Source organism: Lepisosteus platostomus, chromosome 7, assembly GCF_059453375.1.
Source record: "Lepisosteus platostomus isolate fLepPlt1 chromosome 7, fLepPlt1.hap1, whole genome shotgun sequence".
NCBI lineage: Eukaryota > Metazoa > Chordata > Actinopteri > Semionotiformes > Lepisosteidae > Lepisosteus > Lepisosteus platostomus.
Window position 1 is genome coordinate 3,363,323 of NC_142617.1, and position 17,860 is coordinate 3,381,182.

Genomic DNA, 17,860 nt, shown 5'->3' on the forward strand with positions numbered 1-17,860 from the left:
AATATCTTGGTGAACTTATTCAGTACATCATTACTGACTCTGTGGGTTGCATATCACCTGCTGAGAGGAACCTCAAAACAGTTTCAAATTGGAAAAGAGATCAATTACCTCAGTCAATTAATGTGTCATCTGCTCTTAAGTTCTAAACAATCTAACCATAAATGCCTTAGTGATCTGCACACTGTCCTTAAACTGCTGGCTAGCCAATAGCTCAGAGCACAGAGCTGTCAGGGACACACCCCTCCCCCACTAACGCCCCATTAATTAAACATCACTGCAAAGTTGCCTCAGTCAAAATAACCCCATTACTTCATGCTGATGATTTCAATGTCAGCGTACCTCTGTTCTGAGACAAAACCATGCATCACACTGCTATCTGGGTTTTTTTTTTCCAAGCAAATTAATATCCTTTTCCTCGCTCACCACTTTTCCATCTGCTCTTACGGAAGTGCAGCGTCTGTTGCCAACATCAACCTCAAGCTCCCGATCAAGCCTTGTCTGACCTCAGTCTCCTTGGGCTCCTTGTCTGAAATCGTGACAGCTCCACCCTGCACTCTCCTGAACTTCCCTCTCTCAGTCATCAGTGCCCCCCGATGTGCAACAGCAAGGTCTGCTCCTCCTCGCAGTTTCCCCCCTGTCTCTCACAACTGTCACCTGTCTCTTATACTGTACAGTAGGTGTTTGCCATATCACCCTCGGCTTTGAGGTGGCGAAGACTACATAGCCACAGCTATCCTTCTGAAAGCAGGAGGAGACATTCAACTGCTCATTGGAATCACCGAGTAGCACTTAAATCTGTCTATTTTTCGGTTCATGTGATTGACATCCCAGCAGTATCGTCTGGACATTCAACATTCTCTGACCATGTCTGCTAAGTTTGGTTTTGGTATTAAGCAAAGGCAGGATGTTAGGAATACATGGTGTGCGCAGCATTTATTTTCAGTATTTATTTTCAAAGTGACCACTACACATCAGTGTGTTTACCTTCGGCAAAGATTCTACTCCATTTTCGTAAATTCATATAGACTCATGCTGCACTTTTTCCTACCCTTTCAACCCTTATGTGATAATGGCAGATAGTGCCTGTGAGCTCACAGGGACCTTACAAACCTCAATTTGTGTGGGTAGAAATGTTCAGTGGGCACACATTATACAGTAATTGCTGAGATTTAGAGAGTGTGGATTACGCTTTGTTTTGGAGGTAGCTATGTGTTAAAATGCTAAAAATGCTCATTTTGACATGAACTGCACTTACCATCACACGTGTTTTCTTTGGAGGACAGCAGTATCGAAAACAAGATTGACATACATTTGAAAATCCTTATTTATCCTGCCCCTGTAACGTTGCACCGTGCAAAATGGATAAGAATCTGAAATGAAATTCCAATATTCAGATCATATTGTACGCTTGTGCTGATCCCATTAGCCATCATGAGCTGGGCCTCTTGAACAGCCATTCGTTCACGCTGTAGTGTGCAGCGATGCATTAGACACCTTAGAAGCATGTTATGGAAAAAGAGGTAACATCTGCTAGACCAGGGAGATGTCATGTTAGCCAAAAAATAAAAATCCTATTTGTACATTGGAAGCATTCAGAGCTTGAAAGCTTCCCCTCTGTAGGCGTGAATGTGTATTATCCTTCTGCACTTCAGAAGAGGGCATCCCTCTAGGAAAGAGCAGTCAGCGTGCTGGACTGCGTGATACAGAGCTCACCGATTATTCAGCATATGAATATGTTTTCATGGTGTTCCTTATTGTTATTTACTTCTGTGTCGGGAGTCATTGACGAGGGAGAGAGGTGAAAAAGGCAAACGATAGCTGTGCTGTCTGTTCCCGAGAGGCACTTTCTTTTATCTGTCATCTTTCATCTTGCATTTCTGATGCACTTAGTGCATGAGAGTGAATATTGTGGGTCTATTAGCATTTCAATATATTTCAGTGTAATGTTCTTGTTTTCGTCTTAGTGCCATTATTTGTCTGGGAGTCATCTATACTCTTTCAGATCTGAATGCTGACTATGTACTGTATAGTGTATTGCTTTTCCTTTAATGTTATATTACATTTTATTCAAAAAGATACTGACAAGCATTTGCACGTTTTTTTCCTTTCAAACTCTGCATTTCAGCAGGAAGATCTAAAGATTCACTTTAAACAGAAGGATTTTATCAATGATGTATTGACATGTGCACAAGCATGATAAATGCATGTGTACTTATATACTGTAAATGTATTCATTTATGTATGTACTGTAGCAAACTGCATCAGTGGTGGTTTTGTAAGCATTTTGAATGCCAGTATTTTATATTCAGAAACAGATTATAGACTTTTTCCCTGTTTTTGTTCATTAAAATTAGCTTTGATTTTTCATGGTTTGTTGTAATTAACACTTTTGTAAAATTTACTGTAATGTGTATACTCCACTCTTATTAAAGCATATAGGCATCTGACATTAAACCAACTTGACAAAAAAGCTCATTATTCCTACTGTACAATCTAGAAATTGTATCAATAAATGTCACTTTTCAAAAGAAAATACACCATTTTACTATCTTTTACTTTCTACATGTACAGTATGTGTGAGTTGGTCCTGGTTATGGCTCAGGACCCCTTTAGCAGTTCTGTGGAGTTTAAAGAATTCACCAGCATGTTGTTTCTCCATGTATTGAGTTCAGAGACTTTGATTTGTCGTTTACTTTTGGTCAGAATTTGTGAGTGTCTTCTGAACCACCCAGCTGCATATCGAGGTGGAGAGGGAAGCAGAATGTCTTTATGCTGCCAAACAGCTGTGAATTGCTGAGGTGTGGCTGCATTCAGATCAGTGTGAAACCCCACAGCCTGCATATGCAGATAGACTTTTACGGAAGAGAAACTGTCATCTCTTTCACAGGATTTGCTATAGTGTGGTACTCAACAGATCAAAGACAAATAATAACAAGGAGGCTCGTTTCATTTCCCTTTGTATGCCTACATAAAAATCCCATTTTTAATTGACAGATTGTCAATCTTTTTTTCTTGTCTAGAAATGTATGAAATGAGGATCTCAATAGCTGTTCATATTGGGGGCACATGCTGTATATTTCACCAGCAAATCTAACCTAAACTCTAACAAAAGTCATTTGTTCTTTTTCTTGCTCTAGAAATTCTGCGTGTTGTACTTACATCTGTGATTATCATACTTGTTGTTTGACAACAATCAAATAACACAGATAAATTGAGGATTACTTATTGCTTGCTGCCAGAATTGAAGTTCGAAGACATAGGAAAACAAAAGTGTTGTTTAAAATCACCCCCTTTAAAAGCTTCTCTCATCTCACATTTTGGCTTTTTATAGGCTTCTTATTGAATTGTATCAGAATAAACTGCATAATTTATTGATATGATATAAGCCTTCCAGTGAAGAGCACAAAGCAGTATACAATATTTGTGGGCTGAATTCATGCCTTATATGCAATCAATACATCCCTGCCCAGACTTTCATTGTCACTTTCTTTTTTCTTTCTGTTGAGGGATTCAAAACATCCTTGAAGCTATAAATATCACCAAATATCCTGCAGAAGAAAATTAATTCTAAAAGCACATATGGAGGGGGTTTAGTTTGCATTTCTGAGACACTTTTAAGAGCGTCTGCTTCTCTGGTTTCCCTTCTAAAGACTTGGACATTTGACTGAGACAAGACTGAGACTGAAACTTTGTCTGTACATGAGACATTTAAATATGATACATTTCTTGTATCATACATGTGTCTCAGTTCTTAATTTGAATGCATGAACAAAAATCAAGAGTGACATCGAACTGGAACAGAGAACTGAGGTCTGCATCTTTTGGACTACTTTCAACACCTTGCAATGCATTTGTGCCTCTTAAAAGCCTCTGATTATCCAATTTCCCTGACATACAGTATTGTTGCCACGCAAGGCAAAGGTAAATTGACAATATGTTAAGGTTAAAAGAAATATTCTTTTCTTTCTGTAAGTGCAAATGTGTAGTCGGTCTGGGTACTCTTGTCTTAATACTTGCTAGGCAATGCCAGTCAGATTTATCAGTGGCGACTTCTATTTTATTTTCTATATTATAAATAGGAAGTACGATAATAAGAAAAAGACACATCTTATGAAGGCAAAATCAGAAGAGCAAATGCATCTCCAGGCTGCTGTTTACAAGTCCCAGAGGTCCTCTGACAATTTCTTTTCACAATTTCCACTTCACCCTCTATTTGTGCCCTAGGTGTAGATTGTGACACTGAGCGTGGTGAGGGTTTCATACAATCCCCAATTTCAGACAGAGTGTTTCTTGAATACCATCTGACTGACAATGCGTGTGCACAGTGTGACCTGGAAGAAAATTCAGCATGAGAGTCTCCGTATCTACCAGACATGATCTGAATTTCGGTTTAAATGGGCGTGATCGTTTTACTGATAGAGAGTAAAACTGCACCGATGCCCGTGATTAAAGCATAGTTTTCGTTGTTTCCTAAACTGAGTTCGTAATAACCTGTAGAGAATGCCTCTTCCAGTTCACATGTTTGTTCAAGGCTATTGAAAGGTGTTATTGTGGTTTGTCCATTCACATTAACAGTAGCTACTCTTTTCAGGTCTGTTTTGGTCATGGCGCAGTTCAGGTTCAGTTTTGATTTCTAGTGCTAAAGGCTCGACAGTTCAAATGTTAAATCTGTTGGGCACAAATTTATTTGAAATTAGGCTTCAAATGCTTTTGTTAATCTGTTGCACAGTCCTTATGGGTAGAACAAATGTTCATATTTGAACAGATTATTTACTTGTTGAAAGGAATGGTTCCCTTCTGAAGGAAGGGGAGGCGAGAGAATCTTTTGTCATGTATTTGACATGGTTATTATTTTTTTTATTTTTTTCTCGAACTCCCATAGTGCACCAACTCATATGCAGGTTTATGGATAGCTTTATTTAGATGTCTTCACCATGTGGCATTTACTAAGGTCAGAAGAATGTGGCTTTTTTTATTTCCCCCAGCGTTCATCCTGACCTTAAGTACAATGACCTGTGGCATAAAAGAAACCAGTAGCGGCGCACAGATTAAGGAGTACCACACAGACATTTGACAAAAGAAAAGGAAAACTTTTTCTTTGTTCTTTTTGAACTTTTCATTCTCCTTGTGTGACATTCACGAACAACAGCCTATAAGGATCCAGTGGTTTGGTGTAGCTCTGTGAATGCGGGGGGAAAAAAAGATAACAGTAAATTCACTAAATTCTCCTCTATTTAACTTGAATCTTTATTATTAATCTGTATCTCATATTTCTCTAGCCCCTTATTTATTTTGGAATTGTCATTCTCCAACCTGGATTGAGAAGTGGAGTCAGCGAGAAGCAGTCAGACCCAGCACCTGTCTCGCGTCTCATTAGACTGTAACTAAAACACCAGGCAGCCCCCAGGCGAGACCTGGATCACAGCGACAGGCACAGTATCCATCACGCACCACCAAAGAGGATGGCTTGACAGAAATGAAAAGAAATGTGCTGCTGGGAGACAGGAAATCAGGGGCTATTTTAAGGAAAGGGATCATTATTAAAAAAAATAAAAATGTCTGAAAGTTACTGGAGGGAATGAGATTTAACTGGAACATGCTCCATCGTGGGAGGACAGACAGTAGGCGACACTGGCTAATCAAAGGGATTTTTAGCAGCAATTTGTAACCCATAATCCCTTTCTTCTCTACCGTATTGCTCGTTTTGGGTTACCCTGCAACCTAATGGTCAAAATGTTATTTTACTGTTTTCTGGTGCAGAGATGCAGCTTGTGCTGTTTCCTTTTGGGAACAAACACAAAGTCAGCAAGTGACAGTGAGGTTATGACTGTCTGTTGATAAGGTAGGGAATGTGTTTTATTATGTGTTTTTAAGAGTGTGGTATGTCACTGTGGCAGTGTGAAACTGTTGTTCTGCTGAATGACCTCCCTCTGCGTGAGAAGGCATTTCTGATACTGTTTCCAGTACTAATCAGATATACTAAAACTACATTTTACAGATACAGTATATTACTGTATATACAGTAGACATTTTTCCTAATTTATTTATTTATGATTTTTTTAAAAAGAGAAAACACAGAGTGGTGCACGATGGTTTAGAGTGGATAGGAATTCATTTATTTTGTCCAGAAAGGTGCTTTCAGCTTGTTACCCCTCTGTGGCACTCTGTCTAGACATGCTGGAAGGCGACAGCTAAATTGCCCTGGGCATGATGTACAGTAAGCCAGTGTAAAAGGGAGCATGACTTTCACTACTAAAATCCTGAGCACCCACAGTGCATGTACAGGGAAACAGATGCTATCAGCTTACTCACATGTGTATCCGACTGATAAATCCTCATGCTGAAGTAAATGCTATGCAAGTACAGTTACTACTGGGGACTTTTATATTGGTAATTAGATCCTTTATCTTTCCTTAGCGCATAAAATCTGTTCAGATTGTATCCTTGTATTAATAAATTATAATTTCGAATTAGCACTAATGCTTCTTATTCAAAGTATAAATTTAAATTAAATATTCTGTTTTAGATTCCAGTAAAATAATGAGAATGAAGAGAACAGCATATTTATTCATTTTATTTTTTAATGAAATCATATTTGTATTAAATCTCAGTGCATTGCTTGTTATGTTTATGCATTTGTGTTTAGGTTTTTTTTAATATGATATTCTAAAAAAAATAGAAGAAAGTTATAATGAAATATTGCAAGAATACCGTATAGAAAAACTGTTGTTCAGTAGCAGCGTAATGTCAAAAAAGGGGTTATCGAGCTCAAATGGATATTTCTAAACCATTTTCTGCACACATTCACTCTGTGTAATTCATATGTTGTTCAGTGCATGACTACATTTTCTTCTGAGTGAATGTTAACAACACTTCTCTGATTTAGGTTGTTTTAGTTCTGTCCAGCTGTGAAATTAATCTTGAATAGTGTACCACACAGAAGTGTCTAGAAAATGTCCCCAGTAAATGAAGATAAAAGGGCTGTTAAATGACATCCTCAGAAACATAGTTAAATCAATGAAACCATAATGGAAAAAGAAAATGAACAGGTCTAAGTATTAAGAAAGAAACCTCGTGAAAACACAGTGATTTAACCAGTGCACACAAATCCTGTCTGCTGTGTCCCTATGTCACACTGCACTTCAGCTTGTTTAAAATCTTCTCCAGTCTTAAGTTCATTGATGATAAGAGCAGAGACATTATTTTTACTTAACCTTTATCTACTGGGCTAAACATTGCATTAATGATTTGGATTGAATTTTGCAGATTAGGGCCAGAGCCACAGAGTCTCACCATAATGGTCCATTTGACTCTAAATTGAATTATTTCAACTAGATTTCCTTTTTTTTTGCATTGCAGTTCCTTTTACACATTCATAATGAAACATAATCCTTTTTTGCTTATGTTAAGTACATGGACCTTTATAAAATTAGGCACTATGGTTTATGTGTTTTGTGCTTGTTTGTTTTGTGGGCATGATGTACTGCAGATCACAGACAGTACAAAAAATGAATTGAAAATCTTGTTTAAGCACCTCTGTGCCAGTTAGAATGAAAGGTGTTTTATGAGCTGGAACTTAAGGTTTTTAGACTATGTGTGTGCTCTGCAATGGACAGGCATCCCATCCAGTCTTGTTCTTAGACATGTTCCTGGACCCTTATCAAGAATAAATGGCTTCTTGGCTTGGTGAACAGATTTATTTAAATACAGCAAGGTCTTCTTTTTGTGCTTCTTCTTACTGTAAGCCCAAGACCATCTTCCTAAAAAAAAAGGAACTGTGATTAACAAAATACATCTAAAATTAATTAATTACTTAATTAACACTGCATGATATCCAGCAGATCGGATGTACAGTAGGAAATTATAGTGCACTAGGGACTGACAGTATTAGGTGTTTTTCCATTTCACAAACCTTTATGACACTTGTTTTTTTTAATGACTGTATATTCCAAAAAGGGATCATCCACGGTTTTCTGCACTAACTGGAAAGGAATGAGAAACTGCCCAGTGGAACTACATAAACCAGAGAGACAGAGCTCATTTCTGCTCTATGCCGGACTCTGCATCACCTACTGAACAAGCTTCTGTATAACTTGGAATACACAGCCCCCTAAAATATTCAACGAGACTATGTATTTTTAAAGCACCATGGGAGCCCACACTATTACAGAGGATGAACACATAATCCGGCCTTCTTGAATAATGGCATGTAATTACCTCCAGTCCTGCAGTGCTAAATATTTAATTTTGATAGTGTGTGACCAGGTTCACTCCTAGTGGAGTTGCTGTACTGCCGAGTCAAGGGGGAGGCCCCACTCTGCTGCATGATGCAGTGCCAGCTGGATTCTCCCATTACTGCAGAATAATACCATATCTGAAGCTCCTCCAGTGACTTGATCAAGACTGACAGTATTGCTTATGAAGCCAGTCACAGATCCCGATGACAATTTAAGAGCGGTGCCGAATGAAGAGAATTCAGGGAGACAACCACTAAATTATCGAAGGCTTGGAGACCATGTTCACCAAGTGTAACTCAGAACTGCTCTAGACACTGTCGAGCATAAAGCAGAGAACTCCACCGACTCTGTCTCTGGAGACGTGCTCCGATGTTCAAGCTGACTGCATCACGCTGTTATTCTTTGTGTGCAAAGGACCTAGCTCCTTATCTTAAACTGTACTATCGGTTTAGATCAGGTTTCTAATGGTTTCAGATTTGATTTTCAGAAACCACTAACTGCTCACTGATCTATGGATTTTTTTCCCAGTTTATTTTTAGCATGTGAAAAAAGAGTGTCCGAAATACAGCAAATGCACTAAATAAAAAAAAAACTTGTGCAGGTGAAGGTAGCTTATTTTACTTTTAAATTAGGGCTTTCTTTCTGTTGAGCCAGCGGGGGCTTTGAAAATAAGACCCAACCAGGAAAAGACAAAAGACTGATTCAGCAAAGGAATCTAAAAAAGCGATACAAGTGTAGCCTCATCTTGACTTGAAACGAGAAAGGTTACTAAATAATTAATGATACAAATTAGTTACACCTTGCTGCGTGTAATAAAGCATGCCAAGGGGCAAATATAAATGTGAAGAATTATTTATATACAGTATATATAGTGGGTGCACATTAGTAGGAATGTTTTATTTGAACTTTCACTAAGAACTGTTTCAGGAGTCCTGTGTCTAATGCTACAGTATCTTCCCAAGGGTTATGGAACACCACAAGAAAACAGAAATGGATATCATTGCTGGTGCACAGACTCAAACTGGCTATGAGTATTGAAGTGGAAAGCAGGCAGTAGTTGTTCTCAGCAGAGCTATTTTTGCTGAGTAAATGATATCTGAGGAGAGCTGACAGGTGTAAGGTCTACCTGCAGCACTTAACCTAAATACATTCTGCTTTATTACGAACATCTTAGTCAAAGCAATCAGATGCTGAGTAAAAGGTGGCACACTGATCTGTATTATAAAAATGTCTCTCAAAGTTTAACTTTGTTCGGAACTGATTTTTTAGAACGTCTGGACATCAGTGATCTGTGATCCTGAAAAAAATACTGGCATTTTTTGTGTGGAAACTGCACTCTCTTCCATGTGATATTCACTTCCAGTAATCCCTGTAAGCAAAAGACAGCTTATATACAGTAGCAATATAAAGAAAATGAAACAAGAACAGCAGGAGAACATAAGAAAGGATGCAGATTAGAGAAGATTATTTCTTATGTTCCCATGTTTCTTATGCTCCATACATCTTCTCTAATATAAAGCTCATTTGGTTGCTTATAGCTACAGGTATTCAGAGGATCTCATCTTGCCAGCACTTTAAGAATTGTATTTACTGTTTGTATTACATTGTCATCTTCTTATTTTAGTTAAACAATGCATAAATAACAATTTGAGTAGTACATGATTTATGGGAATTACCTTTGTAATTGTTTTATACTTTTAAATCTACCTATGGTTTTGCACTAGAATCCTTATTTGTTTAAAAGCATCCTTTGCCTGTGTAACAGTGGATTCCTTTACTGTACCTCAGCATGCTCCTGATGGTGCATCCCATTCAGTAAAATATTACTGATGGCACCCAAGGTCAAATGCCACTTCAGCATGGTTCCATTTTCTTTCTCTCTCCTCTGCAGATGTATTGTTGATGACAAAGTGTCCAAGGTAGCCTGGCTGAACCGGTCCAACATTATCTTTGCTGGGGAAGACAAATGGTCGCTGGACCCCCGAGTGGACCTGGTGACTAAGGGCCAGGAGTACAGTCTCCGAATTCAGAAAGTGGACGTGTACGATGAGGGCCCTTACACGTGCTCCATCCAGACGCAGCAGCAGCCTAAGACGTCTCAAGTGCACCTGATTGTTCAAGGTAGGCCAGCCCTTCTCAGCTTGAGCAGAAGCAACACACTGTACAGATTGAGCCAGTGCAGAAAGCCCACACATCCTTTCCACACATTTTGTGGCCTAACTGCCTAAAATTAAGGCACATTAAATCAGAATTTAATTTTATTCGCACATTGCAATTTGTTTTGTATTTGCACCTTGTAACACACAGCCTCCAAGTGAAACATACTGTAAATGCTCTTGGATTTTGAAAATTAATTCTGGCAGTTGTGTTATTAGAGTATATACTGTACAGTATCTATCCTAATAAACGACTGTTTTCTAAAGGTAACATCTAATTAACAAAATAGTTTTTACTGTGTTTTGTAATAAACTTGCAAAGCACTTTAACCAGAGCAGGGGGAAAACCACACATTTTAACTTGTTTACTAGACATCTGCAATGTCTTGTGCTTGCCGGATGTTTAATTTTAGTGAACATTATAACTCAACATTCAGCTCATCAGTGCAATTTGAAAGCTGTCATTTCTCTCTTTGAAAAATCACTTGTACTTCCTCCATCCACAATCAAGCCACCTTTTAATATAATTTGAAGACAAAAGGTGCCTTATAGTGCTACCGAGCTGATAAAACCTAATTTTAAGTATACTTTTTCATATATTTACTAGGCACAAAACTGAGAGTTTGGCAGAAGTACAGTTAACCAATCTACCTATTACCGAAATTCATGTTAAAGAAACATGTGGGCAGAGAACTTTCCAAATAATTAATTTCTGGCTTGGCAGTATGCAGCTCCTGGGAATTTAACAAAAGAAGTGTTTAAAAAAATACATCGATTCTCTTTTTAATGCCTGCTATTAAGTAGTGTTTTTATAATATGTCAGTCTTTGAATTTCATTACTTAAGAATACATTTCAGAATCTGAATTGGGGTTAGATCTGTGCTTTAATGGTTGAAATACAAAAATAATATTAATTCACATTTAAATATATGAAATGATAGAAAACCTTAGGATTTTCACTTAATAGCAGAATCATAATAATAACTGACATGTATATAATAATTTCTTATCACCTCATCTTCTTTGATTTCAAATATAATTTTGAAGAATTCAGTTTCTCTGTCACCCAAGAGCACATTACGTTGCGTTAAATGTATTTGTCATATAACTGAGAATCCACCTGACACCAATACAGTAAATCATCACACAGTGACCTTAGAAAAATGAGCACAAGCCTCTCTCTATTGGCGGAGGATAGTCTGTGAAATTGTGAAGTGAAACTCAGTTAAAACACAAACCCTGCAAAAAATATAAGGATCCAATATACAAACCCATCAGTAACTGAAGTCTGTACTAATATTGTACCTTGTACCGTGGATCCCAGATTGACATCTACATTCATCACTCAACTTAAAACTAAACTACTACAGTAGTGCAATTATGAAGGGCCCACAAAGTGATTTATTGGCTTTGGTATATTGCTCAACGTCAACACACAGTTGGCAGATTGTGTCAATCCACATTAATTGGAAGATCTGTCCTAATTATTAACAAGCTGCGTTCTTGCAAGGAACCTATTCACTGTTTAAGGTCATGGCTTTAATCAAAACTATTGAGTTTAATTGTTCAAAGCTGATCTATACAAGTAATTTGTACAGTGTGACTGAATCTATATCAGGTCATTAAGCACTTCTTGATTCTTGCTGTTTGTGCTAGTGACTCTACATTTTCATTTATCTTTGAAAAGTTATAGTAATAACCATGTGACTTTGTAACTGCCAGATGTTGAGTGCAGTTAAAGATGATCTTGGCATTTACAGATAGCTCTGCAGTATATCCCCTTTTATTCCCTCTAAGAAGAAGCCAATCAGCATCTTCTGGCGCAGTATCCCACACTGGTGAAACTGTTTGCATGTGTAGCGAGGATCATTGAGCCTGTTACATGGCGAATGACATAATCTCATAGGAAACTGGATGGTGCTGAATTTCCTCTTGTCCTCTAAAACCCAGCCTTTTGTTGCATAAATCAGCACAGTTTGAGGAGGTTCCTGGGGGACTGATCGACTCCTGGCAGAAACAGAACAGCAGACGCCACACATGGACAGAGTTAGGAAGCAGGCCTCTCATTCTATTTAACAAGTTAAACAATGTTTTTTTTCCCATGTTACCCTTATGAGGTCACTTAAAAAAAAACAGGAAGCATCTCTTTAAATATATATACTGTATAAATGTTGCAAAATAGAATGAATAAGGAAAGTTAAGAAACATTTCTCTTCTTTCACTTGCTCCAATAATATTAAAACTGCACCATATCTTACTAGTGGATCAGCATTTGTGAGCTACTGTATATATTGTATGTTTATGTTTTTGACTTTTGTATGGCAAACATGTTTAAGCGGATACACATATCGAAAAGAATATGAAAGAGAAAAAAAATTATCAAAAGATGGAGTCTGCCAAACATATTCATGCAATCACTAACACACTCTAAGACATGTAATTCAATTGAATTTTAAAAAGCCACAGATAAAAAGAAACAGAATAAAAGACAGGGTAAACTGGGTATATTAATAATCCCCTGCAATAAAATTACACTGAGTTGGAAAATGTGACGGGTTTGAATGAGAAATTATGGACTGTGGGTCCTGTACCCAGGCTCGTTTAAATTGAAATGTCATGGACTGAAAACAAGCAATGATGAAAGCAATCATTCTCCCAGCCTGTTCAATGCAGGGCCTTAGACATACCAGGAATGCTGATTCTCATCAAACATCAGATTACATGGTGTTAAGTAAAGTTTTGGAGATTAAACATGATGCATGAAAACGAGTCATAAACCTGCAAAAATAGGTTTATGGACAAGTTGGACTTTCATGTTGTCTAATGGATTTACTGTGCTTTGTATTCACCTGAATTTTTCAGTAGCATGAGCCTGTGTAGGGATTAAGACGTTCTGTTTGTGAAACTTTATTTCTTTAAATACACAAACTATCAGCTTTACAGAAATATATTTGCACTTTAACAAACTTACAGCATTTACAAAATCTATAATACAATCACAATTGACCAGCATGATCAAACATGTGGATTTCAAAGATGATGATTTTATTCTGGGCAGCATGGTGGTACAGCTGCCTCTCAGTGCTGGGGCTCTGGGTTCAAATCCCATTGGGGCTGTCTGAGTGGAGTTGTATGTTCTCCCTGTGTTCACATGGATTTCCTCCCACAATCAATGGCATACTGGTAGGTTAATTGGTTTCTGGGAAAATTGGCCCTTTTATGAGTGTGTGTATGTGTTTGTGTCTGTGTGTGGCCTGTGATGGACTAGAATTCCAGAGTGTATCCTGCCTTGTGCCCATTGCTTTCTGGAATAAGTTCCAGCGTCTCCCACGACCCTGTATTGTATAAAATGGTTAGAAAATGGATGGATGGATGATTGTATTCTAAATTGTGCACATTGTAGAAGGCTACATTTTCTTTCACTCTGAATAATGATCACATAATCTGCACAGCAGTGCAATACCATTAACCTTTTTTTCTGTGAATAGCACGATTCATAGGTAGCTGTCTGAATTTCATAAACTTTTAGGAGACATTCTGCTTTGTCCACCATTTGGTTATTTTCTGATATAATAGCAGTACAGGATTGTTAAGGTCTGTCATGTAATTTAATTTTATAGTTTTACTTAGTGTTTAATGTCTATAAAACACTAGAATTCCCTGAATTTTGTCTGCTTAAGATATTACAGAAACTGTCAAATATTTGAGCTTCCAAACCTAGTCTTTGGTACCACCAGGTGTTTATGTAAGGGAAGAAATTCTAAGACACAACAAAACTAGTTGTATCTAAACCCTCCAGTGTAACTGTTGTATGAAGACAGTGTAATAAACCACTGCTTTTCTGCTGAGAAAAACAGTGGTCTTTTTTTCGTAAGACAAACCCAAGAGCAGGCAGGAGTCAGGTGTACATTGTGCGAGCAAGTACGACAGCGATGGCAGGGAGTACAGAGTGTACTGCAGGGGAAAGCAGTCAAATATCAGTCCGGTTTTGAAATTTGAAACAGGCAATGTTCAAAGCCAGGTAGACACAGTAGTGCAGCACAAAAGGGAGACGCCAGGGAAAAAAGCAGAGAACAGAAATTAAAGACACAGGACCAAACACAAGTGAAGAATCCAATATACTGTACGTACTGTAGTCAGTTCAAAGTGAGGGTCCAGAATCAAGGAAACAAATAGTGAGAATTAGGGACTAGAGAACTTGAAGCAAAGCGAAGATCATAGAAAACTCCTGAACACTTCCAGGTCAGAGTTTAAATAACCTGACGCACCTCATTGAGCCAGTGAGTCCCGAGATGTTAACTGATTGTCTTACACATTAGCCGGCAAAAAAACTGTCTGATCATGTATCCCAGAGGCCTGTTCCATGATTCCACACTTCATTTTTTCTGTGAGTAGTCAAGGTTGAGGTGAGCGTCATCATAAATCGCCTCCTGGTGGTACAGGACTCCTGTCAGATTGGTGTCCACGACAACCGGACCTGAGTGACAGGTGAGTGGCCAGCTGGCGTGTCAATCCTAGCTTGTCCCACAGTACACCAGTGGAGGCGAGAATGCCAAACAGGTTTTTGGCTGCTGTTATTTATTGGAAGCAGTGTTTCCATGTTGTAACCTGATCTCATCAGATTTCAGAAACTAAGCAAGGCTGAGCCTGATCAGTATGTGAACTGAGGAAAAAACGAGTTAGGAGACCAGTAATTAGTGCCTTAATTCTGGGCCAGAATTTCCCCACAAAATGCCCCAGAATGGTGACTAGTGACACTGCTGTTGAAGCCATTGTTCCTCGAAGAAGACATCAAAACAAAGTCCTGACTACTTGGTAGCCATCAGTTATCTAATGGCACCTTTTGAGTGTTCATTCTTGGTAGTGTTAATCCTGGGTAAATTCCACAATGGATTTACACAATTTGTCATCTCCTACAGTTCCCCATTAGCTTATGTTTTAAAGTAGCTTTTCTCTTTCTACTTCATCTGCTGATTAAAAGGGCTGATGACACTCAAGTGGATGCAGCACTTCAGCTGTGGATAAAACTATGGATCTTATACTGTATGTAAAGGTCTTTTGGATCCTTTGGAATGAAAAGCCGTACTGTATATAAATACCATTAACTATTCTCATTATCATTAAGCATGTCCTTAAATTAAACAAATATGTGCGATATTGTGAAATAAGACAGGATCCACGTAGAGGTGTATATGACACCAGAAGATTAATGGCAAACCAACAATAGCTCAAGAGAAGCGGACTGGCATCAGCAGAGGTCTTTATATTCAGGGTGTTTGATTTTCAAAGGAAAAGCATCAAGCTCGCAACAGCCCTATTAATTTTCTGTTGGCAGGTTTCCGGTCGTTTTCTTTTTGCTTTTTTTCGTTGTCAGAAATCATACGTTTTGACAATAAGCAAGTTACCCATGTGGAGAGACAGCCGGGAATCAAGTCAATGAGTCCCTAGATGTTAACTGAGTGTCTTACACATCAGCCAGCAAAAAAAACATTTCCCCTTGAGGTGTCTGATCATATATCCCAGAGGCCTGTTCCAAGATTTCACACTTCATTTTGCCTGTGAGTAGTCAAGGTTGTTAAGATTCTGTTTAGCACTTTGAAAATATGTGCTGTCCTGAGTTTGCAAACCTTGGCCTATAACTCAGAACCTCACAGCTTTTTTGTGCAACAGTGTCTGTTTTAGACCCTACTGCTCAACTGTGATTGGTTGTACTTTCAGTGCTGCGAAATAGTTAAATGACATTTCCAGCAAAATAAATCCTAAATGTCTTTTTTTACAATTTCTGTATGAAAACAACTCTTAATTAATAGTCTCATCACTCACATGTCTTTAGTTTTGTACTGAAAAAATGTTAGCTTGGGGGTCTAACATTTAGAAACTGCACTTTGCCAAGTCAAGCCTTACCATTACACCATCCTTATAGATCCTTTATGTCCTTTATAGATCAATGAAAGTGTTTGTCATTCTGTTTAAGCCAGATAGAAGCCAAATATAGAAAATATTGAGCTACATGATTAATACATACTTCTAAAACAAATAAAAAAAGCATATTGTGCTGCGCTACTCAATATTTTGCTCAATAAAAACTAAAATCTTTCTGAGTGGAGTTTTTTGTTGTAAGTTAAACATCATGGATTTCCTTATTATTATACTGAATATTATCATTAACTATTTATTAATATTTGAATTCTGAGTCAACAGCTGCAAATAGAGTCGAATTTAAAAAGAGAATTCCACCAAATGCAGGGGAAGGTGGGCGTATGTGTGTGTCTGTATGCTTATCACAAAACACCTGTCTTAATAAGAGCAATGTGGAACAATTTCCCTCATTTTTGCTCAATCCTGTACAAAGAGGAAGTCTGACCTTTAGCAATTATCATGGGACGATGAACTCTTGAATAATGCTCAGGAAGCTAAGCCCCCTGTTGCTCTAAAAGCTGCTTATCACCACTCCATTGTGAATGATATTTTTCCACCTCGGCGTGTCCCGAGTCCTCACAGGGACGCCGTTTCCAGACATCAACCTCTCAGAACAACACAAGCAGGTGATAAGCCACTTTCACTCCAAATATGACCTTGGAGCTTCTCTTTATTGTGACGGTTAGGAAAATAAGACGACTTTCTGGAGCTGTTAATGCCTTGTGCCTTTCAGCACTATAATGAAACAGAATGCTTTATGTTTTAATGAAAGAAACAATTTGGCATTCAGTTTTCTCTCTGTAGGCCCGACTGCAGCACTGGAAAAAGGCATCTCCTTTAATCTTTTTTTTATGATTCGCGCATGGGTCTCTTCATGCATTTAAATGGGACTATCAGCTGATGCCTTTGACTTAGGGAAGATCTTCAGGGCTACAGGTAGAACACTGCTATATTTTAGGTGCTGAAAAAAACATTTTTTTACCCCCTTGTTTTTTGTCAAGCCATTATGATCAACTGAGTTCTGTGCAATATTCGCCACAATTTTTGAAAAGTCCACATGGCACTTAAATATTCCAGTAATTGGCTGATTCTTATTTTTTAACGTGCTCTATAGACATACATTCACGATCTCCACATTGAATCACATGATGTTTTTCCGTCTGACTTAGATGGTGGTTTACAGTGAAGAGAGTTAAATTAATACACGTCTAGTTGTAAGGAAGTTACGATGTTACTCCCAAAATGTATGTGACAGATACGGCATAGTCTTTCTGCAGGGCCACATGGATGATAAACTTTAATACATAATTTCCCTCGAGTGGAATGATAGAAAAGAGATGTAGCTTGAACTGCTCCATGACTAAAATAAAAAAGTAGTAGCCATTAATTTGGATTTCTTTTGTGCGATACAGATAAATTGGGAAGAAGTGCAGAAAGAATGAAGAAGACAGCCTCATTTTCCTCTTTGCTGTCATCAGATGAAAGGAAGGAGCAGGTTAAATTAGTAAGGAACCTTACGGTATAGACAGAAGTGCAGTGAGGGGCCAG

The 17,860-nt window shown here is 38.1% G+C and overlaps 1 protein-coding gene across 4 annotated transcripts in view; it reads left to right on the plus strand.

Annotated features, from left to right (window-relative positions):
- lsamp (limbic system associated membrane protein) overlaps positions 1 to 17,860 on the plus strand; it is a 628,278-nt gene that overhangs the window by 527,652 nt on the left and 82,766 nt on the right. For all 4 annotated transcript variants that reach the window (XM_088638498.1, XM_088638501.1, XM_088638497.1 and 1 more), the window contains one exon: positions 10,129 to 10,358. In XM_088638498.1, coding sequence (XP_088494624.1) covers positions 10,129 to 10,358 — 230 coding nt within the window. The remainder of the gene's footprint in view (positions 1 to 10,128; positions 10,359 to 17,860) is intronic.